Source organism: Phacochoerus africanus, chromosome 12 (assembly GCF_016906955.1).
Source record: "Phacochoerus africanus isolate WHEZ1 chromosome 12, ROS_Pafr_v1, whole genome shotgun sequence".
NCBI lineage: Eukaryota > Metazoa > Chordata > Mammalia > Artiodactyla > Suidae > Phacochoerus > Phacochoerus africanus.
In genome coordinates this window covers 18,116,134-18,143,499 of record NC_062555.1, presented here as the reverse complement: position 1 = coordinate 18,143,499, position 27,366 = coordinate 18,116,134, and the positions used below count along the sequence as shown (strand labels likewise).

Here is a 27,366-nt window from a genome sequence, read left to right as displayed (position 1 = left end):
CCATATGCCGCAGGTGCAGCCCTAAAAAGAAAAACAAGAATATTCAGGAGTTCCCTTTGTGGTGCAGTAATAGCAAATCCGACTAGGAACCATGAGGTTGTGGGTTCGATCCCTGGCCTTGCTCAGTGGGTTAAGGATCCGGCATTGCCATGAGCTGTGTGTAGGTAGCAGACACGGCTTGGATCTGGTATTGCTGTGGCTGTGGTGTAGGCCAGCAGCTAGAGCTCCGATTCGACCCCTAGCCTGGGAACCTCCATATGCCGGCAGTGCAGCCCAAAAAAAAAAAAAAAAGAGTATTTAGTTAAATGTGCAGGCATGGCTTTTGGCTGACTTTGGGTCTCCCGCTAAGTTTCATGAGGAAGGAGTCCTGCTCATCTCATTTTCTTAGCAACCAGCCCAGTGCCTGGATCGAAGAAAGCACTTAACAAATGGTAAACGAAACATCTTCAACAACAGGACTGTCAGAATTAGGCTGCTGGCTGTGCCTAGACCTTCCCTCCACATGAGGACTAAAAGTGCTGATTCACTTGGTAATAGAAATCTTACTTTGTCATATGAAAAAAAGATAAAGGGACACACGAATAGCCTCTATCTCAGCAGTTCCACTCCAGCATATACATCCAACAGAAATGCATACGCCAAAATAGAAGCAAAATTCATCATTGGCCAACTGGAAACCACTCAAATATCCATCAACAGTAGGGTGGATAAACATGGTATTTTCATGCACTAGACCACTCCACGGCAGTGACAAACATCACACAGCAAATGGGTGATTCTCACAGATACCGAGGGGAAGCAGCCAGACCTGAAGTCATCTTGTGTGATTCTTCTTAATGAAGGAAATGCAGAAAGGCACCTGTTGATGCCATTGAAAGTCCAGTTGATGGTTACTCTTATAGGGCAGTGCCTGGAAGGAGCTCATACTGGGGAACTCCGCGATGCCGGCCGCACCCTCCTTGCGCTGGTGAAGACAATGTGCCCATTTTCTTTGTCAGGATTCATTGTGTCATATGCTTACCATAGCTCTTTTCTATAAGTATGTTCATGTCAAAAAATTTTTAATGAGTTATGGCTCAGTGTTTAACAAATCTGACTCGTATCCATGAGGATGCAGGTTTGATCCCTGGACTCGCTCAGTGGATTAAGGATGTGGCATTCCTGTGAGCTGTGGTCTAGGTCGCAGATGCGGCTTGGGTCCCGCGTTGCTGTTGCTGTGGCTGTGGCATAGGCTGGTGGCTACAGCTCCGATTCGACCCCTAGCCTGGGAACCTCCATGTGCCGCAGGTGCGGCCCTAGAAAAAAAGACAAGATAAATAAATAAATAAGCCCAACACAAAGGTCGTTCTCTACTCCTGGGAGAATGTGAGCTTCAAAGATGCTGCAGCCATCCAGGTTGTCTGGACAGATAACTGCCTTCTGGAATGTTTCCTTAGCTTCTTGGCAATGCAGTCTGGTTCTATTGCCTGGTAAGCCTTGCTCCAGAGAGGGGGACAGAAGGAGGAGCTTGGCAAAGTTTGTTCCCAAGAACTCCTAAGAGTGGAGATAAAAAGCCCTGGTTACATCACAGCCAAGGGCATTGTATTTTTCAAGACCACGGTTAAGTCTCAAGTTGGAGAAACTCCACAGCTCCTTAGTTTCCCTTCACCTTCTGTACAAGCACCTGTTCTTCCTCCCATGATCCTCTTCAAGAAAGCTTGAAGTTGTCTTCAAATCTTCTGATCAGTGGTCATTGTCTTTTATTTAGAGATGTTTGTTCTCACAGACACTGATCTAGTTCAAGCTGTCATCACCTTTCCTATATTTATTTTGGCCTCTTAATTAATCTCCTGTTCCTGTGTCTTAGACACTAGGGCCAGAGTTGCCTTTCAGAGACACTGATTAGTCATGTCACTGCTCACCGTTGCATCCTCCTATGGCCTAAACTCATTGTTCTGATTATGTGTGGACCTTTGTAATATGACATCGATTCACCTTTGGCACCTGTCCTGCCCCTTTTCCCACAAATGGATTTATTGCTTTTCCAGGGAAACACTGTGTTCTTTCACATTGCAGCCTTCTTTTTTTTTTTTTTTTTTTTTTTCTTTTTAGGGCTGCACTTGCGGGTATATGGAAGTTCCCTGGCTAGGGGTCGAGTCAGAGCTATAGCTGCTGGCCTACACCACAGCCACTGCAACAGGGGATCCAAACCGCATCTGTGACCTACCCCACAGCTCACAGCAGTGTCGGATCCTTAACCCACTGAGCAAGGCCAGGGATTGAACCTGCATCCTTATGGGTACTAGTTGGGTTCTTACCCCACTGAGCCTCCACAGGAGCTCCCTAAAGTAGCTTTTAATTGTATAATGGACTCACTTTACTCTATGACTCAAGGCACAGTTAACATTGGGGAGATGTGATGTTTCCACCCCAAGAATCTACCACACTGGGACTTCCTGGCTCATGGCTCTCTGGAATCAGGGTTTATTGCTCTAGTATTTAAAAAAAAATTGCCCGTCAGAAGTCCTGTAAGCAATACTTCTCTGTGATTAAGGAGGCACTGAGTGTGCTCAAGGCACTCAAAAGAAACCATTTCTGGAGTTCCCATTGTGGCTCAGTGAGTTAAGATCCCAACATAGTGTCCGTGAGGACACGGGTTTGGTTCCTGGCCTCACTCATTAGGTTAAGGATCCGGTGTTCCTGTGAGCTGCGTGGGTTGCAGATGCAGCTTGGATCAGATGCGGCTATGGCCGTGGCGTAGGCTGACAGCTACAGCTCTGATTCATCCCCTAGCCTGGGAACTTCCATATGCCACAGGTGTGGCTGTAAAAAATAATAATGATAATAATACACTAAAAAAAAAAAAAGGAAAGAAACTGTTTCTAAGAGGTTGGCCCACACAAGCATTCTCTGAGGCAGAAAGCTTTAAGGAGGAGAATATATATATTTATTACAACAAAAATTCTAATTACCTTCTTTGCCCAGACAGGAAAACCTGCTCTCCTACTCTGGCTGACTGTGGACAATGGGTCTTCATTACAGACACTAGGAAGTTCTGCTGGCTTGAACTTTCTCAAAACTAATATTGCAGAAAGCTACATGAGTTTCACAAGCCTTTAGAAGTGGGGAGACTGGGCGAGGGAAATAGCTTAGTTCAGGAAGCTGTAGAAATGTTGCTTTGCAGCTCATATGTGTGAGGAAGTCTTTAGTCTCTTTTTCAAGTATAAAAAGCCCTTTCTGAAAAGGGGATCAGAAGCAAATTAATTCAACCAACTTTTTTTTTTTTTGTCTTTTCTAGGGCTGCTCCCTTGGCACATGGAGGTTCCCAGGCTAGGGGTCTAATCGGAGCTATTGCTGTCGGCCTACGCCAGAGCCATGGGGGATCCGAGCCACATGTGCAACCTACACCACACACAGCTCATGGCAACGCCGGATCCTTAATCCACTGAGCAAGACCAGGGATCGAACCTGCAACCTCATGGTTCCTAGTCAGATTCGTTAACCACTGCGCCATGACGAAATACTCCTCAACCAACTTTTTGAGCATCTGCTCCATGTCTGCTTTGTTCTTGGTTGCCTCCTTCATTATTCTCAGCTCACGTAAACCTTAGATGTTGAAGCAGCAGATCCTCTAACCCTTATTGCTAGCTTCAGTTTGTAGCTTAGGTTCATTCACTAAAGTTGAAATTATTTGTGTAGTGTGAATTTGGCATCCTGCACGGCACAGCTTTGGAGCATCCGTGCTTTAACACATAATGTCACAGGCTTTGTTTTTATTGCTGGTGACATGGGGTGGGGGAAGAAGAGGAAGATGGGCTTGTAAACTGTATCTTACTAATACATCAAAACTGAGACGAGTATTTTCATTTTATTTTACTTTATTTTATTTTATTTTGCTTTGTAGGGCCACACCTATGGCATACGGAAGTTCCCAGGCGAGGAGTTGAATCGGAGCTGTAGCTACGGGCCTATGCCACAGCCATAGCAACGCGGGAGCCAAGCTGCATCTGCAACCACAGCCCAGCCCATGGCAACACCAGATCCTTAACCTACTGGTCCTCATGGATACTAGTGGATTCGTTTCCACTGTGCCTCAATGGGACCTCCCTAATCCATGTATTATTTTAGGTAGTGATTTTCAAATGGATAGGGTGGAAGTGAAGAAATAGCTGTCTTATCGTCCAGCCTTGGGATTAAAAGATTTTAAGAAAAGGGGCAAATATTTGACTGCAGAGGTTAAAGAATGCTCACATCCTTCTCCTTCAGGTGTCATCAGAATCCAGCGTTGCATTGTGTTTTTCAAATCCCATTGAATTGTAGAAAACAATGGATTTGTCTCCACATTTCAGAGGACCTGAGGTCATTTGAGTTTTATTTTGCAAAATATTACATCCACCTCAGTTATCTCCTTTTCAAGGCTTTTGAATCTTGAATGCTATACAAGGCCTTTCAATCCTGTCCATGTCTCAACTCAGGAGGAGGCAAGAATCAACTGAGACTTTAAAAAAAATATGCTACCTGGAGTTCCCACTGTGGCGCAGTGGGTTAATGATCGGGCTTGCTTCCTTGGAGGTGCAGGTTCAATCTTCTGGCCCAGCACAGTGGGTTAAGGATCCAGCATTGCTGCAGCTGTGGTGTTTGTAGGTCTCAGAGTCGGCTGGGATTCAATCCCGGACCCAGGAACTTCCATTATATGCTGCAGATGTGGCCAAAAAAAGAAAAAAAAAAAATGGCCTCACTGCAGACCTGTTGAATTAGAGGCCCTGGGTGGGGCTTGGGAAGCTATGGCTTGTTAAATCTCCCCAAGTGATTTTTTTAAAAATTGAATTATAGTTAACATACAGTAGTACATTATTTCAGGTATATGACATTGTGCTTTGGCACTTGGAAACATCACAAATTGGAGTTCCCGTCGTGGCTCAGTGGTTAACGAATCCAACTAGGAACCATGAGGTTGCGGGTTCAATCCCTGACCTCGCTCAGTGGATTAAGGATCCGGCATTGCCGTGAGCTGTGGTGTAGGTCACAGACGCAGCTTGGATCCCGTGTTGCTGTGGCTGTGGTGTAGGCCAGCAGCCACAGCTCCGATTAGATCTCTAGCCTGGGAACCTCCCTATGCCACAGGTTCAGCCCTAAAAAGACAAAAAAAAAAAAAAAAAGAAGAAGAAAAAAGAAAAGAAAGAAACATCATGAATTGATCACCACAGTGTGTAGTAAGCCTCTGTCACCACACGAAATTATTATGATATTCTTGACTATATTCCATGCTGTATTGAGGTAAATTACATGACCAGGTAAACCCTCAGCCATGTTTAAAAAAACAGAAAGCAAAAGCAGATCTGTCAATACTGGCTTCCTGCCACCCTTGACTCACTGAGTAATGAGGCCACCTTGGAGAACACGTGCCGTCCAGCCACGCTGGCCTCCCTCGTTCTCAAGGTGAAGTCTGCAGAGTTACTAACCAGGTGGCGCCTTTGGTGGCACACCTCCCCCTCTCCTTCCCTCCCTTCTGCTGCAGCCAAGTCCGGCAGCTGGCTGTTGGGTGAGCTGACACATGACAATTAAAGTGTGCGCTGGTGGAACTTTACAGGCTCCTTCCAGCCCTCCATGCCCCTGCAAGAGAGCACAAGAGGCACCTGAGGCTGAGCAGCTGGGCTGGGCTGGGCTTGGGAACATGGCGTGATTAGGGCGCAAGGGACAAATGCCAAGAACCCTCCTTACCACTGCTTAGCGTGGAACAAAGCTGGGAAAAAGGCAGACTTCCAGATAGACTTACCTTAGATCTCAAAACTTTTTTTGGCACTGCCCATACCTTGTGGAAGTTCCCAGGCCAGGGATTGGACCTGAGCCCCTGCAGTGACAAGGCCGGCTATGCCTCAAGGAAATTCCTTTTTTAAAAATTTTATTGGGGGAGTTCCTTTCGTGGTGCAGTGGAAATGAATCCGACTAGGAACCATGAGGTTGCAGGTTTGATCCCTGGCCTTGCTCAGTGGGTTAAAGGATCTGGCGTTGCCATGAGCTGTAGTGTGGGTTTCAGATGCGGCTCAGATCTGGCGTTGCTTTGGCTCTGGCATAGGCTGGCAGCTGTAGCTCCAATTAGACCCCTAGCTTGGGAACCTCCATATGCTGTGGGTGTGGCCCTAAAAAGACAAAAAAAAAATTTTATTTAAGTGTAGGTAATTTACAATGTTGTGTTAATTTCTGCTGTACAATAAAGTGATTCAGTTATACGTGTGTATACATATATATGTATATAAACATATGTACATTCTTCTTAATATTCTTTTCCATTATGATTTATCACAGGAAGTTCTCAGAACTTGAAGGAGTCTAAACCCGTTTTCATTTGTGATCTGTAACAGGTTCAGATAACAGACTGAAATCAAATTCATTTCAGGTGAGTCTGCTGATTTTTTAATGAGCATCAGGGCACAATAGATATACTAGTTTTCTGTCCATAGTCCACTGGCAACTTGAAATTAAAAACCGAAAGCCAGGAATGTAAGTGGGAGGAGAAGTTTCATTAATTACTTCGGCAAATAGTTCTTGATTGGCCACTGTGAGCTAGTTCGGTGCTAGGTGCTGAAGGTCCAGTTCTGGGCAAAACCCAGTCCCTGCCCCAGGGCTTTTCCCACTCAAGATGGGGAGGGAGGGGGGCAGAGTCAGTAAGTCCAGGTGTGGCTGTGCTAATGCACACACACGGCAGGTAGAACAAGTGGTGAGTGCTGCGTAGACGGAGGGAAGGGGCTGGAGAAGGCCCAGTGCGTGGGTCTGCGGGTCGGTGGTTATGTTACATAGCCAGTCAGGACAGGAAGTGAGAAAGAAGGAAGTGGCCTTTGGCGGACCATGCTGGGCCACTGCCATTCATGTCTCCGAGGCTCCTTACTCTGCCACACGAGGTCACAGAACCTAAATGTCCATCAGTCAAAGACACCTACTCCCAGCTGGGTCACCGTCCCTAAACATTTTACCAGCGTCTTCATCAGAACCACAAAACACAGGAGTTCTTGTTGTGGCTCAGCAGGTTAAGAACCCGATTAGTATCCATGAGGATGCAGGTTTGAGCCCTGGCCTTGCTCACTGGGTTTAAGATCCAGTGTTGCTGTGGCTGTGGCTGTGGTGTAGGCCGGCAGCTGCAGCACTGATTCAACCCCTAGCCTAGGAACTTCCACATGCTATGGGTGTGGCCCTAAAAAGAAGAATTAAAAAAAAAAGAACCACAAAACACAGTGACACCTGGTCAGCCTCTTCCTGAGTGACATGTGGCCCGTTAGGTACTTTCAAGCCTAACAGGCCAAGGTGGTGGTCTGGTTGGGCCTCTGTCTTTCTCACTCTTCAGGCCAGGGCAGGGCGTCGCTCCTGTCCCAAACTCCATTGGCCCCTGACCTCTGCAGGGGACAGGGAGTGCAGAGCCATCAGAGTCCTGGCACTCCTGATGGCCTCACGGGTCATTACCCCAGACCGAGGGACAGTGGCTGTGAGCCACCTTCCCTCCCACGTTGAACTCCTCGCTCACTGCTCATGGTGGCCCTGGGAGGGAGGCGTGACTGTTCAACTCCGTTTGCAGAGGGAGAAACCTGCCCACGGCCAGAGAGAGGCAGAGTCGGGCAAGTCTTGGCCACTGAAAACCCCTTTCTTTCAGGAAACAAAGCGCAATTATGTACAGTTTAAAGGTCTAAGTTTTAAATAACGCCCCAAGTGTAGTCACAGGGCACAGGAGCCGACTCTGGGAGGGAGCAGAGGACCGAGTGCTCTGAAGTACCCGCTGTGGGTTGGCAAAATCATGGATTAAGTAGGAGGAGCCCAGGGAGAATGGCCAGCTCAGGTGCCGGAGAGCCGTTTGATACACGTGTGGATAATTTGTTCATTTATTTTTCTGTTGCGAAAGGAATTTGTAGAGCTTTACAGAGCAGTAGCAGAAGGGTATACGAGTTGACCAAAACCCTGCTTCTCAGAGACCGTCGCCGTTAACAGTTGTTGACTTTCTGCCTCTCGGTTTTCCTCTGGTCAGAGGGGTTGGGGTGATTTTTGTCCCTGATCAGCTTTTTCTTTTTTTTTTTTTTATTTTGACTTTTAGGGCCACACCTATGGCATGTGGAAGTTCCCAGGCTAGGGGTCGGATCGGGTTTATTTCCGCTGAGCCACAATGGGGATTTTTAGAAAAAGAACACCTACTAACACATGACTACATGGGCTGGCATACAAGGTCTCACAAACTGGGGGCTTCAGCGACAACTCTCGCACAGCTCTGAAGGCTAGAAATCCTGGGCGTGGGCAGGGTTGGCTGCTTCTGAGGACTCTGAGGGCGCGTCTGTTCCATAACTCTCTCCTGGCTCCCGGGAGCCCCAGGCACCTCTCAGCCTGTAGGTGCATCACGGACCCTCCACCCTCACAGGGTGTGGCCTCTGCGCCTCTGTCTTCCCAGGACTCTGTTCTTATAACTCACCTTGGATTCGGGGGGGCCCCCCTGCCTCAGTGTGACCTCGTCTTGACTAATCTCATCCACAATGGCCCTATTCCAATAAGGTTCCAGGTATGGGGGCTAGGACTTCAACATGTCTTTTGGGGGTGACAGAATTCAACACCCCCGCCTTGCAGTTCCTGCTGTGGCACAACAGGATTAGCAATGTCTCTGCAGCAGCCAGGACACAGGTTTGATCCCCGGCCTGGCACATGGGGTTAAAGGATCTGGCTTGTAGGTCGCAACTGCGACTGGGATAGGATCGTTGGCCGGGAACTCTGTATGCCCCGGGGGTGGCCAAAAAATTGTTAAAAATTCAACCCCCAACTTAGGGGGTTTGGGAGGGGCCTGTGGCAGCAAGGGGCTCTGAGTTGCAAACGAGCTTCTTCAGCACAGCAGCAGCCCTACCCCTGGGATGAAGTGGGGAATGGTGTGTGGGGGGCGTGGACCGTCAGTGGGGGCATAGAGACCCATCATTCCCCACCAGCCCTCTCTGGCCACCCTGGAGGTCCCAGTTCCTCTTTTGCAGAAGCTCTCCTGGGTCTCTCAAGGGCTTTCCCTGTCCCCCATCCCCACAGACTAGAAGTGGCCTCAGGAGAAAGCGTCAACCAGAGAGGAACAGGAGTTGGTGAACGTATGCCTCAGCTTCCTCATCCGCCTCAAAGGGACTTTAAAACAATTTTTTTGGAGTTCCCTTCATGGCTTAGTGGATTAAGAACTTGGCTAGTATCCATGAGGATGTGGGTTCAATCTCTGATTTCACTCAGTGGGTTAAAGCATCTGGCGTTACTGTGAGCAGCAGCAAAGGTCAAAGTCACAGCTCGGATCCGGCGTGGCTGTGGCTGTGGTGTAGGCGGCCTCTGTAGCTCCAGTTAGACCCCAGCCTGGGAACTTCCACACGTCATGAGTGCGGCCCTAAAAAAATAAATAAATAAAAAAGAGAGAGATGGCATCTGAGGCAGGACCTGGGTGTTGAGAAGGAGGTGGCCGAGCAGGGGTCTGGCCCAGTGTCCCAGGCGGGGATCTGAGGAGGCCCCAGGAGAGCGGCCAGGGTTCATGGGGATCAAGAGGAGCCCATGGTGGGAGAGGCTGCAGAAACCTGGAAATCCCGAGTATATGAGTGTATGAGTGTGTGTGTGTGTGTGTGTGTGTGTGTGTGTGTGTGTTTCCTGGACCTAAGTGAGGCCTGTGGGAGGTGAGGTGAGGGCCCAGCCTGGGCTCATCCACATGCACAGGAAGCTGGGTTCTGAAAACTTTCACGTGCCCATTCCAGTCCCATCTCAAGTATCTTGTCAGGTGATGAGAAAACCAAGTTGTTTCACCGGAATTTCTGGGATCTAGCTTCGGATCCTCTGTGTGGGCGTGTAATGGAAGCACAGCTGCAGCTGCCCCACCAGGGCCTTGCAGCTCTGGCTGTGGAGCAGACAGATGGGAGACAGCTGCCAGGGCCTTCCTGGGGTGGGTCTCTCCAGCTGCAAAGGGGGAGTGAGTCAGAGTGTTGAAAACTGCCCCCGCCTGAGGCTGGGGCGGGTGCGGCTCCCTTGCTGATGAACACCTGCCTTTGTACTCAGTATTCTGTAGTAGCGCACGTGGGAAAATGGAATGGAGATACGTGTATATATATATATAAAACTGATTCCCTTTGTACAATGTTGTAAATCAACTATACTCCAATAATTTTTTTTTTTGCTTTTTTTTTTTTTTTTTTTTTTTTTTTTTTGCTTTTTAGGGCCGTACCCATGGCATATGGAAGTTCCCAGGCTAAGAGTCGAATTGAAGCTACAGCTGCTGGCCTACACCACAGCAACATGGGATCCGAGCCATGTCTTCGACCTACACCACAGCTCACGGCAACGCCGGATCCTTAACCCACTAAGCAAGGCCAGGGATCGAACCCACAACCTCATGGTTCCTAGTTGGATTCGTTAACCACTGAGCCACGACGGTAACCATCATTAGCCAAGATGGTAAATTTTATGTCGTGTGCATTTTACCCATAAAACTCAAACATCAGACAGCAGCTTAGGCAGCAAGCCTTAACTGCTGTGGTTTGGTTTAGAACAACTGTAACATATGCTTTTGTTTCTGGCATCGTCCCAAATGACCCCTCCAGCACTTTGATGTTCCTTAGGGCAGTAGTCTGCAACACAACCCTCACAGTGACAGTATCTTAAATGTTTGATCTCCACTGTCCATTCCAACAGCCCAGGAAGCAGATTGATAGATAAGGAAACCAGCTCTAAGAAGCTAGTGAATTTGCTCCAGGCACAAAGGCACTAAGAATCCTGTTTTTCTTCCCCACCGCTGCTCTGAGACAACTAGAGGTTCTCTGACTTCCTCCACAGGCCACAGAACATTGGTGACCCAACAGGGATCCCTCCCCCGTGCTCCCCAGGGACAGGCCAGGGCTCCGTCCTGGGCGCTGGAGACTGGAGGAGGAGCCACATTTTGAGGAGCTCGCAGCGTCCAGCCGTCCACCTTCCTTTCCTGTTGGCACACTGGGCCCAGGTTTTGGCTGCTTTTGCTACAGGGGCAAGCGGAGAATCTAAACTGGGCTTTGCAGGGTCGCATTGTTTGGAAAAACCGTATGCTTCTGAGCCAGCTCTTTAAAATATGTGGTTGGACACAACATTGTAAATCAACTGTACTTTAAAAAAAATTTTTTTGGGGGGGTTTCCATTGTGGCTCAGCAGTAACAAACCCGACAAGAATCCATGAGGATGTGGGTTCAATCCCTGGCCTTGCTCAGTGGATTGAGGATCTGGCACTGCTATGAGCTGTGGTACAGGTCAAAACCTGGCTGGGATCCCACGTGGATGTGGTGTAGGCTGACAGCCGAGGCTTCAATTTGACCCCTAGCCTGGGAACTTCCATATGCCTCAGGTGTGCCCATAAAAAGACAAAACAAATTTTTTTTTTAAACATGTGATTAAAATGAGATCCACGCCACAGGGTTCCTGTTCTGACTTCGACTTAAGTACTCTGTGGACCAGTTAGATGTAGAAATATCTTGAGGGGTTTACAGATGATACCCTCCTCCCACCCACATTCCTACCCTGGAGGGAGCCTGTTGCCTAAGTTCCTGGAGTAGTGGAATTGATATTACCTTTTAAAAATTTGCATGGGGAGTTCCCCTGGTGGCTCAGTGGGTTAAGGATTATGTTTTCACTGCTGTGGCTCAGGTTCAATTCCTAGCCCGAGAACTTCCGCAAGCCATGGGTGCACCAAAACTAAATAGACCAACTTCACAGAAATAAACGAACCAGAGAAAAGCAAACTTCACATGTTACACTAATTAGGAGAGGGTTCTGATTCAAAAGAAATGTTCATTGTAAAGTCCAAATGCAAATGTCATGGACTTTGAATTTAGACATTGGATTTGAGTTGACTGTGGCTTTAGACAAGTTACTTATTCTCTTCTATTGCTTTGCTGTCTTGGCTGCAATGAGGCTCATGCCCATGTGAAGCTTGACAGCTCATGAAAAGACCAGCCCCGTGCCTGGCACGTGATAAGAACGCCATCAATATTGTCGTCTCCCCAGTTAGGATTTCCTGTGCACAAGCAGGCTTATCGTCCTTTCTCCTCAGAAATAGTTTGGCTTCTTACCATATAATTCTGCAAAGTAGATTAAAGTTCTTCCTACACCCTTGCTTGCATTATTAGTTTACCCAGCAGACTTTTACAAAGTCAGGGTAACTCTCAGGGCAGCTGGGTCCAAATGCGACCGGAGCCATGTGACTTCTTCCCTGAGCTGGCTGCAGAAACAGTTGGTAGCATCCTTAGCTGTTTTTCCCTGGCATGCAGGGAGGTGACAGTGGAGTGGGTGGGGCTCAGCCATGTGTGTGGTGGAGCAGTCAAAGACCCCAGGATTCCAGACTGGACGGCTCTGTAGCCCAGTAGCCTGACTTCACACATCAACAAACAGAGGTTCTTCGGGGCCAGGTAACTGCAGGGTGGTGTCACGCTGGGCTGGCAAGGGCTTGGGCTCGGAACGAAGCTGCTTGGCTCCTGGGGTTTGGGAAGATCAAGCTGGCTAGCCTGAGCCATGTTACCTAACCTTCTAAGTTTCCTCCTCCTCTAAACAAAAGCTTTACCTACTTTTTTTCTTCTTTTTTTGCTTCTTTTTAGGGCTTCACCTGCAGTGTATGGGAGTTCCCAGGCTGGGGGTTGAATCAGAGCTGCAGCTACTGGCCTATGCCACAGTTGCAGCAACACTGGATCCTTTAATCCACTGAGCCAGGCCAGGGGTTGTACTGGCATCCTTCATGGATACTAGTTGGGTTTGTCATTGATGAGCCGTAACGGGAACTCCGATGAATTGTTGATCTACAAGGATTCAGAACTCAATGTTGAGGGCAATTCACTTCCTCTGGGCCGTTTTCACAGTGCAGTTGTTCTGTTCCTTTGGTGAGGATTACTAACACTGGGATGTGTGCCTGATAATATGTGATCACTCTTGACTCTATCGAAATGCTGCTTGGGTTTCTTGAGGTTCTGCCTTTAGAGGAAAATTCTAGGTGTGTCCCCCAGATCCCAGAAGGAGTCTGTTACAGAGAACCCCCTTAGACATGTCCTTGACCCCTTACTTTGGACCTTTGTGTGTCAGCTCACACACACCTGTTACAGTATCTACCTTCTGAGCGTTAGAGATGTACTCACTTGTCAGCAGCTGCAAGCTTCCTCTCTGCTGGGTCCAGTTATCGGCTTCATGAGTCATCTGCCAATTTGGATTAAATTCAGGAAATACAAATTGTCCAGGGAGTTCCCATTGTGGCTCAGCAGTTACCAACCCAACTAGTATCCATGAGGATGTAGGTTCGATCCCTGACCTCGCTCAGTGGGTTAAGGATCTGGCGTTGGCATGAGCTGTGGTGTATGTCACAGATGTGGCTCGGATCTGGCGTTGCTGTGGCTGTGGTGTAGGCTGGTAGCTCTAATGACCCCTAGCCTGGGAACTTCCATATGCCACAGGTGTGGCCCTAAAAAGGAAAACAAAACAAACAAACAAAAAACAATAAAAAAACCCCCAAATTGTCCAGGAGGTCCAGTGTTAAGGATCCAGTGTTGTCATTTCTGTGGCTCAGGTCACTGCTGTGACCCGGGAACTTCCAAATGCTGTGGGCGAGGCCAAAACAAAAAACAAAGAAACCCTGAATTGTCCATTTTCAGAGGACGCTCCCCATTCTGTCATTAGAATGGAATGATCATTAATTTTCCAAACCCCAAGTTACCTGCATGGTCTGCCCTGCCTATACCTCTTATCAAATCCTGCTCCTTTTCCCAATAGGGACTCTCCCTGAGTTGCTACCACACCCCTTTATGCTAATCCCCTCCGCGGATCTGGCCCACAGCCTGGTGGGGCTCTCTGGCTTCGATGTCATCACGCCTCGGCCACCCTCTCTCCTACACTCCGAGCCCCCCCACAGATGCCACACTCATTCTTGGCCTGTCTCAGAACAGGATATACCGAGGAGGGCATTAGGATCCTTCCCAGCCCTAGGATCGGATTATCCTTGCTTCATTCCACATGACTAAGACTCCTGGAAGGGTTCCAGCAAGACAAGAAACAACACATTTGCCCCTTCTCCAGAGAAAGAGCTTCCAAGTCATCTGAGCCAGTGGAACAGCAGCAAGAGTACAGGTGTGAACGGCCCTGGGTTCAGGCCCCAGCTCTGCTGCCCACAGCACACATGTTCCCCTCGGGCTGGTCTCTCAGAGCCTCTGTTTCTTCATGTCATCAAGTGAGGGTGACGTCCTCCTCCGCAGAACAACACAGATTAAAATGATAACCTGCCAGACAGCCGGGTGGAGTCCAGGCCCCTGATCAGCGATAGTGCTGTGTGCCCTCTGCTCAGTTCCAGCCACACTCTGACTCCTGATCTAGGCCGTGAGTCCTTTATTACTAAATTCTCAGTCCATACGCGTATCTCAGCACTAGAACATCAGCTCCTTACTGACTCCATGTTTTGTCTTGTTCCTCTCCAGCATAGTGCCTGGCAAGCTATCTGTGGAATGAATGAAGAGGTAAGTGCATTTTTGCTATGGATTTACTTAGTTACTTTGCATATAGAGTTCCCGGGCCAGGGATCAGATCCAGGCTGTGTTGTTACCTAAGCCACAGCTGCAACAACACCCGATCCTTAACCCACTATGCCAGGCCAGGGATCGAACCTGTCCCCCAGCGCTCCTGAGATGCCACTGATCTCATTGCACCACAGCAGAAACTCCTTGCTATGGATTTAATCATTAGTGTTTCACATCAAAATTTAGATGGGCCCTTTCCTCAGCTTCTGCTAAAATGCTCAGACCCTCCAAGGAAGCTGAGGTGGTGTGTTTGAGCGAGGCCTTCGTCTTGGCACTCGCTGCACCTGACAGCCGTCCACCCAGCAGCCCCACTTGTGTCTACCTGACTCCATCTTGCACGAGGGTGAGGTGTGGCCCACGTAGGGAAGATCCACACCCTCGTTAAAGCAGCCAGTGTGAAGGCTGAACACTTCTGGCCAGGCTTATTTGCAAAGGCCCTGGCCAAAGTCAACATCAGGACTTTTATCGGCAGCATAGAGGCTGGTGGCCCTGACCTAGCAGGAGACCCTGCACCCAAGGAGGACAAAATGTAAGCAAAGAAAGAAGATTCTGAGGAGACAGAACAATGACATAGGTTTTGACCTTATTTGTTTTTTATTTTTTATGGCTGAATCTATGGCATATGGAAGCTCCCAGACTAGGGGTTGAATTGGAGCTGCAGCTGCTGGCCACAGCCATAGCCACAGCCACAGCCATGCTGTTTCTGAGCCACATCTGTGACCTACACCACAGCTTGTGGCAACAGAAGATTCTTAACCCACTGAGAAAGGCAGGGGATGGAACCTGTATCCTCACGGATCTTAGTTGGGTTTGTTTCTGCTAAGCCACAGTGGGAAATCCCCAGGCTTTGGTCTTGTTGATTAAACCTCTTCTGTAACATGTTTGATAGAAAGCTGAACACCGAAGAAATGCAAATAAAAAATAAAAAATTTCGGATTGTTAAAAGTCGAAAACCCCCTGAGATCTAGCCAGAGCTGCTGACACACAGTCAATGATGGACAAGGCAGTGGAATCAACACACATTTGGTAACACATGGGAACATGTTTTTCCCTTCTCGCTCCCATTGCAGGACTAGGCTCACTGGACAAGCCATGTGAACTGTGGACAAGAGTCTGGGTTCTGGAGTCTCAGTCTCAATCTCAGATCCCGTCTCTGCAGCTTTCCACGTGTGACCTTGGGCCAAGTTACTTAATCTAAGTCTCAGTCTCCTCATCTATTAAATGAAGGTATTGGAGTTCCCCCCCCCCCCCCCGCAATGCCTCAGCAGGTTAAGAACCTGACCAGTATCCATGAGGATGTGGATTCTATCTCTGGCCTTGCTAGGTGGGTTAAGGATCCAGTGTTGCCATGTGCTATGGTGTAGACTGCAGACTCGGCTCTGATCTGGCACTTCTGTGGCTCTGGCGTAGGGTGGCAGCTGCAGCCCTGATTTGTGGGAACTTCCACATGCCACAGGTGTGGCCGTAAAAAGAAAACAAAAATATGAAGATATTTAGTCCTACCTACATCATAGAAGTACTGAGAATGAAGGAAAATGCATGTAGAAAACTTGGTACAGGGCTCAGTGAATAGTAATTCTCAATAAATGTCCACTGTTTTCAGTTATCCAAATGCCCTCCATCTTCTACTTCCTGTTTCTAATGAAAAGCGTCTCCAGTTCAAGGATTGCCTCTGTTGGTCTCTCTCCATTCATTAAGCACTTACTTCAAGCCAGGCACTGACCCCACTAGGTTTGGGGAACAGAGAAATAAAAGATCCCTGACCTTAAGGAGTTACAGCCAGTGGCCAGACTGCCTGCCCAACAGCCCACAACACTGGCTGCTTGACATCTACACTGACTCAACCAATTTCTGCTGAAATGTAATGACACAAAACTCTTCATCAGTGGAGCTGCTTCTAATTTGAGAGGCCATGCATCTGAAAAAGGAAGCTGAATGCTGGATGTGGTTAAATTCAATAATGTCTTTACTTATGGATAAGGCTGTGCAGGACTCAGCAGTGTCTGATTTAGGTCACGTGTATACAACAGTAAAAATTAAAAATGACTCATTTGGCATGCAGTGAAGTATTTCCAGGCCCTTTTCTCTCGCTTTTTTTTTTTGTCTTTTTAGGGCCGCACCTGCAGCATATGGAAGTTTCCAGGCTAGGGGTAGAGTCAGAGCTGCAGCCTATGCCACAGCCACAGCAACACCAGACCCTTAACCCATGGAGCGAGGCCAGGGATCAAACTTGCATCCTCATGGGTACCAGTCAGGTTCATTACCTTTGAGCAGTGATAACTCCTCCAGGACTTTTTTTTTTTTTTTTTGTCTTTTTAGGGGTGCACCCAAGGCATATGAAGTTCCCAGGCCAAAGGTCAAACTGGAGCTGTAGCCACTGACCTATGCTACAGCCACAGCAACATGGGTTCTGAGCTGTGTGTGGGACCTACACCACAGCTCACAGCAACGCTGGATCCTTAACCCACTGAGTGAGGCCAGGGATCAAACTTGCGTCCTCAGGGATACTAGTCAGATTTGTTTCCGCTGAGCCACGATGGGAACTCCCAGGCCTTTTCAAAATTTTAAAGTAAGCTCACTACAGTCCTCTGGTTATAGTGTAAAGACAGTAAAATAAAAAGTGATAAACACTATTGTGATTAATATCTCAGTTTATTAGCCATTTTAATAAAGTAAATCCTTAGAGTGAAAATAATGAACTAGAAATAGCTTTTTAAAAGCTCCTTTTTATGATATGCTTACAAAACGTCAGAAATCAGTGAAAAAACCCACCACAGTGGTGACAGAACCAACAAGGTTCCTGTGAGTAAAGCTGAAACGGTGCAGCCAGGCTGGCTGCCGAAAGTCAGATTAGCTTCTTGATACTGTGGAGATCATACTTAACATTGTACAAGGGCATCTTCTATACATCACTGGTCTTAACTTAATAATGGGAAGATTCCACTTCATCAGCTATTGTGAAGTTTCAGGGAGGAGGTCCTTTGGCTACAATGGTGCTTACTCCAGAAACACCTTGCCTTTCTGATGCCTCTTCATTCTCGAATAAGGACTTATTGTATCATCCATCACAAAATCATACAGTACTTTTATCCAGGAATTATAGTGGGGGAGGTTGTCATAGTACTCCGCTGCTATTTTCCTCACCTAGAAGGGAAAAAACACAGCAAGATGAATAATGAGTGTTAAACAAGTCCTGTTAAAGATGGGGGATGAACTGTCCGACACAGACACGTAGAAGAGATACCACGAGGAGTTCCCCTTGTGGCTCAGTGGAAACTAACCCAACCAGGATCCATGAAGATGCAGGTTCCACCCCTGGCCTTGCTCAGTGGGTTAAAGATCCAGCATTGTCCTGAGCTGTGGTATAGTTTGCAGATGTGGCTCAGATCTGATGTGGCTGTGGCTGTGGTGTAGGCCGGCAGCTGGAGCTCCGATTCAGCCCCCTAGCCTGGGAACTTTCATAGGCTGTGGATGCGGTCCTAAAAAGCAAAAAAATAAAATGGCAGTTAAGATCCTGAATAAGCATTTTGAATCAAGAAAGTCCTTAAGTCTAAAAATGTTAAAAATCAAAAACCAAAATGTTTATAATCTGTACATTTTAAAAAGTACATAAGTAAAAAATTAATAAATTCTTTAATACTGAGTTAGAAAACCTGGGAAATTGATTAGCCACGTGTCTAATTTAATTCAAACACTGACATCATAAATATCTGGATATCTGTCTCCATACTTTACAAAGCAAGTTGTGAGCAACTGGAAAAATAACACACTTAAAAAAGTGTCCTATAGCCAGTAAAGCTCAGTTTAAAAAAAATAAAGAACCTTGTTATTGTTTTGTGGGTTTTTTTGGTCTTTTTGCCATTTCTTGGGCTGCTCCCATGGCATATAGAGATTCCCAAGCTAGGGGTCGAATTGGAACTGTAGCCACCAGCCTACACCAGAGCCACAGCAATTCGGGATCCAAACCGCGTCTGCAACGTACACCCCAGCTCACGGCAATGCCAGATTCTTAACCCACTGAGGAAGGGCGGGGATCGAACCCGCAACCTCATGGTTCCTAGGCAGATTCGTTAACCACTGCGCCACGACGGGAACTCCAAGAACCTTGTTATTGTGATAAAAATGTTCTAAAATTGACCACCGTGATGGCTATACAACTCTGAACAATCTAAAAACCATTGAATTATGCATTTTAAATGGATGGATTGTACCTACGAGTTCATCTCAATAAAGCCTTTAGGAGAAAACGATGTTATGCATGCCTGTTAGCTAACTATGTGATAGTTACATGTAATATAACTACTGCAGAACAAGATGATGCTTTGGCGTATCCCATAGAAAAAGCAGGGAAGGGAAGAGTAGAGAACAGAACAGTTGTCAGCTTAGTTAAGGAATATGAAGACAGTGTGAAATGGAGGGGGAAATGAATATTCACTGATGGACCATGGGCCTTAAGTAATGTTTGCCTTAAACTAAGTTTTCAGTTTAATGACTGTTCAAGAAAATGACAAGTCAAAGTATGAGGCTTATGTTGGGAAAAACAATTTTGTTCAGACAGTGACTGGCTTTCTCCTTAAACCACAACCTCTTAAAAAATAAAAATGTACTTTCCTACTCAGGGGAGAGGCTGGCAGAGGGAGGTGCATCCTGCCCAGGCCAGTACAGCACAAAGTGGCTGCACTAGCACCACACTGCACCAGCTTCAAAGCTGTCCCGACTGTTGTGTGGTGTTTTATTTTGAGAAACATAAAACCTACTGAAAAGTTGAAAGAACAGTAAAACCAACACTAGGTCCACTAACACTGTGTCACGGCCACTTCCTCTCACCCTGTATATAATACACACCACATACCTCACTTTCTCTGCTGAACGAGAGTAAGTTGCAGACATCATGGGGAAACGTACCCTGGATATTCCACCCCTAAATTCTCAATACCTATCTCCTAAGAACAAGGACATTCCTCAACAAAACCGTAACATGCCATTATCACACCCATGAATTTTTTTTTTTTTTTTTGGCTGTTTGCCTTTTCTAGAGCCACTCCTGCAGCATTTGGAGGTTCCCAGGCTAGGGAACAGTAATTGGAGCTGTAGCCGCAGGCCTGCGCCACAGCCACAGCAACGCAGGATCCAAGCTGCGTCTGTGACCTACACCATAGCTCACAGCAACCCCGGATCCTTAACGCACTGAGCGAGGCCAGGGACCGAACCCGCCACCTCATGGTCCTAGTCGGATTCGTTAACCACTGAGCCACCACGGGAACTCCACACCTGTGAAATTTAACACTGATGTACTATTATCTACTACATGGTCCAGATTCTCATTTTCTCCACTAACTCAATGTCCTCTCTAGATTTCCAATAATAATCAAATGTTATATGTAGCTGTCATGTTATATGTGAGGTTGAAGACATTCAACGTTGAAAAACTTAAGAGGAAATCCATAAAATTTGGTTGAGTGGGTATGATAGCATAAAATACCCGGCTATGGTTTCCTTATGTCACAGCTTAAAAAAAAGCAAAAATCAAGAAAAATGGGTATTACATCTCACATAACTTCCCCTTTTCAGAATTACAGAAACATGTGGTAATGGAACTGCAAGAGCTGTCCATCCTGGGAATGGAAAGTGTAATACGAGAATTCATCAGGAATGTGGGTGACGTTGGGAGAGGATCCTCCTTCCAGGGAGGATGAAAGGGTGCGCGTCAGTGTGTCGTCACCTCCTCTGCAGACCACACACTAAAAGCAGAAGGGGCCTGCCTGGGCAAGGCCTGTGCTACTGGAAACTGCTGTTCATTTATTTTGCATATCGATTGTGCAGGACTTCTGCATTTCACGACAAACCAACACATAAACCTCAGCTGAATGCGTTCAGTGTAGCAGTAATGAACTCTTGCTCCCTTCACAGAGGGAATTCATTTTCTATTTCTGAATCATGTTACACGTTAGCTAATTTTGCAGATCCCCCAACACTTCTGAATGCTTCACGTTACCATAGGCCTAGGGATTCAGGGAAGTGAACTCTGTAAACTCAGGACTCAGACTCTTCCTGTTTTCTTTGACCAACAGCCTAGACGGACAAAATCCACAAGATTCCATTTTAAATGAGCACGTCAAGACTACTTTTGATCACAGAGCCATCAGAGATTAGAACGTATCAAATCCTTCACTTACCAGGGGAAGGTTTTTCCCGGGAATGTTGGGGAAGTCATGGTGCTCGTTGTGGTAGCCCACGTTGAAGGTGAGGAAGTTCAGAGGCCCGTAATACGAGTAAGTTTCATGCCCTTTTAAGAACATGTAATGTTCAGCTATAAAATGTCCAGAAATTGGGTGCAAACCTAGACCAAGTAAGGATGCTGACAGCATGTAGACTAAAGATTTCATTCCCAAGACGTAGTAAATCACAACGTTAAAAGTGATCTGGATCACAGTATTGATAATCTCCAGATAAGAAATTGGTTTGGGGTTGATGAACAGAGGTCGAAAAGCATAAAAGAGTGGCTGCAGAATAACCCACATAAACTTTCTGAAAGTGGTGCAGAAGAACCAGCCTTCGAAATCTGTTGGAATATCCACGTCGATGCCATCACTTCCAAGGTAGCGATGATGATCCATGTGATACCTCTTAAAGGAAACTGAATATGGGACGCCGATGGGGAGATTAGCAAATACGCCAAACCAACGATTCCACATAGGTTTGCAGTGGCCAAAGGCACTATTGTGGGACACTTCATGAATAGCCAGAGTCATTGAATGATTGATGCAGCTTCCAAAGGCATATGCCCAAAATATGACCCATTTCCAGTCCAAGTCCTTTACTAAATAAAATGCAATTAACTGACTGAGAACCATCAAAACTACAATCCATATCAAGTTGGAATCAGGTTTCATCAAAGATTTTATCTCTGGATACTTTGCTGTAAAGAAAAAACAGACAAAAAAATCAGAAACTGAGAAAAGTGCTTCATAGTTCTCCAACTAAAATTAACACATTAAGCTAAATTAATACATCAATTTTTTTTTCTTTTTCCATTATATGCCCTCTACTAGAGACGTGACTAAATACTATCTACTATAGGGAAGAAGTATATTCTTTTTTTTTTTTTTGTAGGACCCCATCTGTGGCATATGGGAGTTCCCAGGCCAGAGGCCCAGTCGGAGCTATAACTGTGGGCCTACACCACAGCCACACTGGATCTGAGCCGCAAGCTGCGGCAACTCCAGATCCTTAACCCACTGAGTGAGGCCAGGGATAGAATCTGCATCCTCTTGGATACAGTAAAAGATATGTAAAATTCTTGCCAGTTTAGACTTGTTCTACTTTTCTAGAAATTAGGGTAATTTCTAAAGAACGACATCAATTCATGATGCCACTTTCCTTATTTGCATTAGAATTGTACAATTCAAATTTTCTTTCTTTTTTTTTTTAGAAATGGGGGAGAAAGGCTTGTGCCAAGGAGCCCACAGGGCCCTGCTAGTTTTCACTTCTGAGTCTAGGTCCCCAAGGAGCTACACTTAGATCTTTTCAACTTTTTTTTTTTTTCCCCCAGGGCCACACCCACGGCACATGGAGGTTCCCAGGCTAGGGGTCCAATCAGAGCTGTTGCTGCCAGCTTACGCCAGACCTGAGCAGTGTCTGTGACCTACACCACAGCTCACGGCAATGCCAGATCCTTAACCCACTGAGCAAAGGCCAGGGATTGAACCTGCAACCCCATGGTTCATAGTTGGATTTGTTTCCACTGCACCACAACGGGAACTCCAATTCAAATTTTCTTTATTGAATTTACGTGCAAATATCCAAGTACCATGAAAAAGGTCAATAAGGAGTTTCTGCTGTGGCACAGTAGATTAAGGATCTGGTGTTGTCTCTGCGGCAGCTTGGGTTCAATCCCCAACCTGGCTCAATGGGTTAAAGGATCCAGCGTTGCTGCAGCTGTGGCTTGGATCCGATCCCCGGCCTGGGTACTTCCAAATGCTGTGGGTGCAGCCAAAAAAATAATAATAATAAAAATAAAAAATAAAATAAAAATGCCAGTAATAAAAACCTCTCCAAGTTTCCTCTACAGGCAAAGAGAGATTCTTCTCTGTGTCCCACCACTGAGGGAAGCTGAGATGTAATAAGTGTTTTTGGTTTTGTGTGTGGTCAAGTACATTCCATCCAGGTTTGCAAAGGGACGGACCTTTCTCTTGGGATAGGTCATTCAGAATGTTTTTATTTATTTATTTATTTTTGTCTTTTTTCTTTTTAGGGCTGCACCCGTGGCATATGGAGGTTCCCAGGCTAGGGGTCGAATCAGAGCTGTAGCCACTGGCCTATACCACAGCCACAGCAACGTGGGGTCAGAGCCACGTCTGTGACCTACACCACAGCTCATAGCAACGCCAGATCCTTAACCCACTAAGCAAGGCCAGGGATCGAACCAGCATCCTCATGGATGCTAGTCAGATTCGTTTCTGCTGAGCCACGATGGGAACTCCAGAATGTCCTTGAAAGGATACATAGGGAAAAAAGAGCAGCTTTACCCTCTTTTCTCTAAATGTAAAGTGAAGAACTAAATAAAAGCTTAAAATGCAAGATAGGAAGTTATTTAGGTCCAGTTTTATATACAAGAAATAAAAGTGGTGTTAATTCAAGGTAATTCTTCCTGTTTCTTTCTTCTGTCTCCACCCTCTAACCTCTCATCTTTCTTGGTATCTATTCATTTCATCAAATGTTAATAATTTTGTAGGCAACAGACCAAAAAAAGTAACCCTACAGGCTTTAGTCTAAAACTAATTATCCTGATGTAAATATCAGGTGAATTAGTCTAAAACTAACTTTCCTGAGATAAATGAAAAGTTCAAATAAGTCATTCATTAAAATATGAGCATTTTGAGCATTTCTCCAAACAAAGAGTACCAAGCATTTGGTTCACTGGTGGATAATAATTCTTTTATATTAAAATATGTTATTATTTTATACAGAAATAAAATATTATTTCTGCTTAGAGCTCCAGTATTTTTACCTTATATAAAACTTGATTAAACTGAGACAACTGACAAGGTATAGAAGATAATACACATTTTCTAAGTACTCTAAAATCATGAAACATGGCAGTTCTCAGACAAATCAACTTGCTCTAAGGAATCCTGTACCAAATGTTTGCAAAGGTGTAATAGTATATAATAATCAATACTATGGAGTTCCCATTGTGGCTCAGCAGGTTAAGAACCAGACTGGTATCCAGGTCTGATCCCTGACCTCACTCAGTGAGTTAAGGATCCCGTGTTGCCACAGCTTGTGGCTCAGATCCGGTGTTGCTGTGACTGGTGTAGGCTACCAGCTATGGCTCCAATTGGACCCCTAGCCTGGGAACCTCCATATGCTATGGGTGTGTCCCTAAAAAGACAATAAATAAATAAATAAATTCCGCAAGTGTGCCAATACAATTAAATGGGGAAAGAATAGTTTTTTCAACAGATGGTGCTAGAACAACTGGCTATCCATATGCAAAAATAAAATTGGGCCTCTGTCTTACACCACGCACAAAAGCTATTTGGCCACAAACAGGAGTGGAGTACTGATATATGCTACATCAGGGATGAGTCCTGAAAACATTACTCTAAGTGAAAGAATCAATCACAAAAGGTCAAGTACTGTCTGATTTCATTTGTAAGCAGTGTCCCAGCTGGGAAAATCTATGGAAACAGAAAGATTGTGGTTGCCTAGGACTGGGAGCTGGAGACGGGGACCGTGGAGACTGTTAATGAACGTAAGATTTTCTTTTTGGTATAACAAAATTTTCTAAAAATTAGATTGTTGTGATAGTTTATTTTTTAATTCTTTTATTATTTATTTATCTATTTTGTCTTTTTAGGGCCACACCTGCAGCATATGGAGGTTCCCAGGCTAGGGGTTGAATTGGAGCTGTAGCTGCCAGTCTACACCACATCCACAGCAACTCGGGATCTGAGCCATGTCTGCAATCTACACCACAGCTCACGGCAATGCCAGATCCTTAGCCCACTGAGTGAGGCCAGGGATCAAACCTGTGTCCTCATGGATGCTAGTCAGATTTCATTTCCGCTGAGCCACGATGGGAACACCTGTAGTGATAATTTAAAACTCTGAGAATACACTAAAAAAACAGTGATATATACACTTTAAGTGGGTGAACTTTATAGCTTGTGAATTATATCTTAATAAGGCTGTCAAAAAATGCTGTTTCCCTGTGGAAGCACAGCATTAAAGAAGCATTTCCTGTGATCATCTGATCCATTAATAATGCTCTAGTGCCTTAGCCTTCATTAATTTTGAATGGAGGCTTTTTTTTTTTTTTTTTTTTGCCATGTCTGAGACAGGTGGAAATTCCCTGGGCTAGGGAATGAACCCGTGCCAATAGAATGATAAGAGCCACTGCAGTGGCAATGTCGGATCCTTAACCTGCTGCGCCACAAGGGAACTCTCTAAATGAACTTTTAACATAAACTTTCAAGGTCAATTTAGTGTACAGACATTGGTTGTCACACAACATACACATGTTCTCTCATGCCTCTCTCTCCCTAAAAAATCTGATATGTCTAGAAATATCTCATCATTTAAGTATAGTTTATTTATTTTATTTTATTTATTTATTTTTTGTCTTTTTGCTATTTCTTGGGCCGCTCCCGTGGCATATGGAGGTTCCCAGGCTAGGGGTCGAATCGGAGCTGTAGCCACCGGCCTACACCAGAGCCACAGCAACGTGGGATCCAAGCCGCATCTGCAACCTACACCACAGCTCACGGCAACGCCGGATCGTTAACCCACTGAGCAAGGGCAGGGACCGAACCTGCAACCTCATGGTTCCTAGTCGGATTCATTAACCACTGTGCCACGACAGGAACTCCCATTTAAGTATAAACAAGCCTCCAGATTCTTATCTTTCCTGAGGTTATTCCAGCTCCACCCCTGAAATGGAACACCGAACAGTATTTATACCTGCAGGGAAAATAATGTTTTCATTGAGAAGTATATAGTCCTTTTACTTTTCAAGTGAAATGGTCCAGTGATAATAAATTTGTCGGGAAAAGGCTCAATATTGAGATAAGCATCAACAATCACCTTTCTACTTCCTTGATTTTCTGAATATTAAGCAGCTAAGTTCCAGTATCCAGGAGTTGGTGAGGGTGGATACCAGATTACTCTTATGCAGTGTGATCAGGCATAGATAAAAAATGAACCTTATGCTATCTCATGTGTAAGTGATGTGCAAAATACATGCTTTAATTAAAAGTAAAAAGAGGAGTTCCCGTCATGGCGCAGTGGTTAACAAATCTGACTAGGAACCATGAGGTTGCGGGTTCGGTCCCTGCCCTTGCTCAGTGGGTTAAGGATCCAGCGTTGCCGTGAGCTGTGGTGTAGGTTGCAGACGCGGCTCGGATCCCGCGTTGCTGTGGCTCTGGCGTAGGCTGGTGGCTACAGCTCGGATTCGACCCCTAGCCTGGGAACCTCCATATGCCGCGGGAGCGGCCCAAGAAATAGCAACAACAACAACAACAGCAACAAAAAGACAAAAGACAAAAAAAAAAGTAAAAAGAAGGAAGGCATCCAAGAACCAGTCTCTTAATAGGCTACCCTTGATAGCAACTATAAAGGCTCGACTCCCAATTTACTGACTCAATTTTTAAAAATCCATTTCTACTAACTCCTTTTTGTGAATACTTTCCACCCTTAGATACCCCAGAAAAAAAAAATCAGGGGCTCGCTTTTTCTTTTCACTGCACAAATGGAGAAGAAAAACTAGGGGAATACTGTGTATGAGAAAGAGTTCCTCCTATTCAACTTGCCACCCACTACTCTCCTGATTTTTGAAACAACAGCCAAGAGGTTAAAAGCATCTGCTTTGGACGCAATCTAACCCACATCAGAATTCCCTCTAACATTTACTTATTCGCTCTTACCTCATCTTTGAAATAGGGGAATACCGACCTAATCATTGGGAGGATTAAATTGGGTAATGTTTGTAAAGCACTCAACACAATGCCTACCATATCATTAAAAGTACCCTGGGAGAAAGGAGAGAATTCTCTGTGCAGTACAGAAGCTGCAAATAGCTGAGCGCCTTACACCTCTAGAGGCCTAGTTAATCTGATGTAAAGGCCCTAAGTTAGCAGTTAGGGGTCGAGAAGGCTAATCTTGGCAAGTCTTCCATACTTGAGACTTTCATCTACAGAACTGGGATGGATGAAAAAATATATATGAAACTGCCCTTTTTGCACCCCTTCTTGCCGTGAGGATCAATGAGAGCGGCCTGATCATAGCAGGACCCAGATCCTCGAACGCTCACCGTGGGGTCACACCAGTCGGGTACCACCCGACACCTCCCCGGGCCCAAGACCGCAAGCAGCTCTTGCCAGGATCGCCTGTCCGCGTCTTGCCAACGTCAGCGCGCCCAGCGCGAGGGCCCCAAGATGCTGGCGGGCCACGCCCTGCCTGGCGCAAGCTCGCTGGCTGGCTTCGGCCAGGCCGGGTCGGCAAAGGAGGAGGAGGGTGAGGAGGGAGAGGAAACGGCACCCACCAGCGGCATAGGAATCCAGGCGCCCGGGGGACCCGGCTCTAAGCAAACCCGGGTCGGGACCGGACGCCCGCGCTCGAGGGCGCGCCTGAGCCTCTCCGCCGAAGGGCCGGGGCCGCGCGGGGCTCCTTCCCTCCCGCGCCGGGCCCGAGCCCGAGCCCGAGCCCGGGAGCTCGGGCCTGAGCCTACCCTGGCCTTTCCCGCGCCGCGGCGCGGCCAACCTGCCCGGGCGGCGGCTGGACGCGGCAGAAGCCGGCTCTTAACGGGCCTCGGGCGTTCAGGGGCTGCTCACGGAGGGCG

At 46.4% G+C, this 27,366-nt stretch overlaps 1 protein-coding gene and 1 long non-coding RNA gene across 3 annotated transcripts in view; one reads left to right on the top strand and one right to left on the bottom strand.

The window, feature by feature from the left end:
- Positions 1 to 13,546: 13,546 nt before the first annotated feature.
- LOC125113057 (uncharacterized) lies at positions 13,547 to 20,313 on the top strand. The gene is made up of 4 exons (XR_007131320.1): positions 13,547 to 14,328; positions 14,427 to 14,465; positions 15,596 to 15,752; positions 20,097 to 20,313. It is a non-coding gene; the product is annotated as an uncharacterized LOC125113057 (long non-coding RNA).
- The window catches only part of DEGS1 (delta 4-desaturase, sphingolipid 1), a 42,220-nt gene continuing 32,012 nt past the window's right edge, over positions 17,159 to 27,366 (bottom strand). For both annotated transcript variants that reach the window (XM_047755540.1, XM_047755539.1), the window contains exons 2-3: positions 20,702 to 21,444; positions 17,159 to 17,669 (exon numbers count right to left, since the gene is read on the bottom strand). In XM_047755540.1, coding sequence (XP_047611496.1) covers positions 17,523 to 17,669; positions 20,702 to 21,444 — 890 coding nt within the window. In that variant the 3' untranslated portion in view covers positions 17,159 to 17,522. The remainder of the gene's footprint in view (positions 17,670 to 20,701; positions 21,445 to 27,366) is intronic.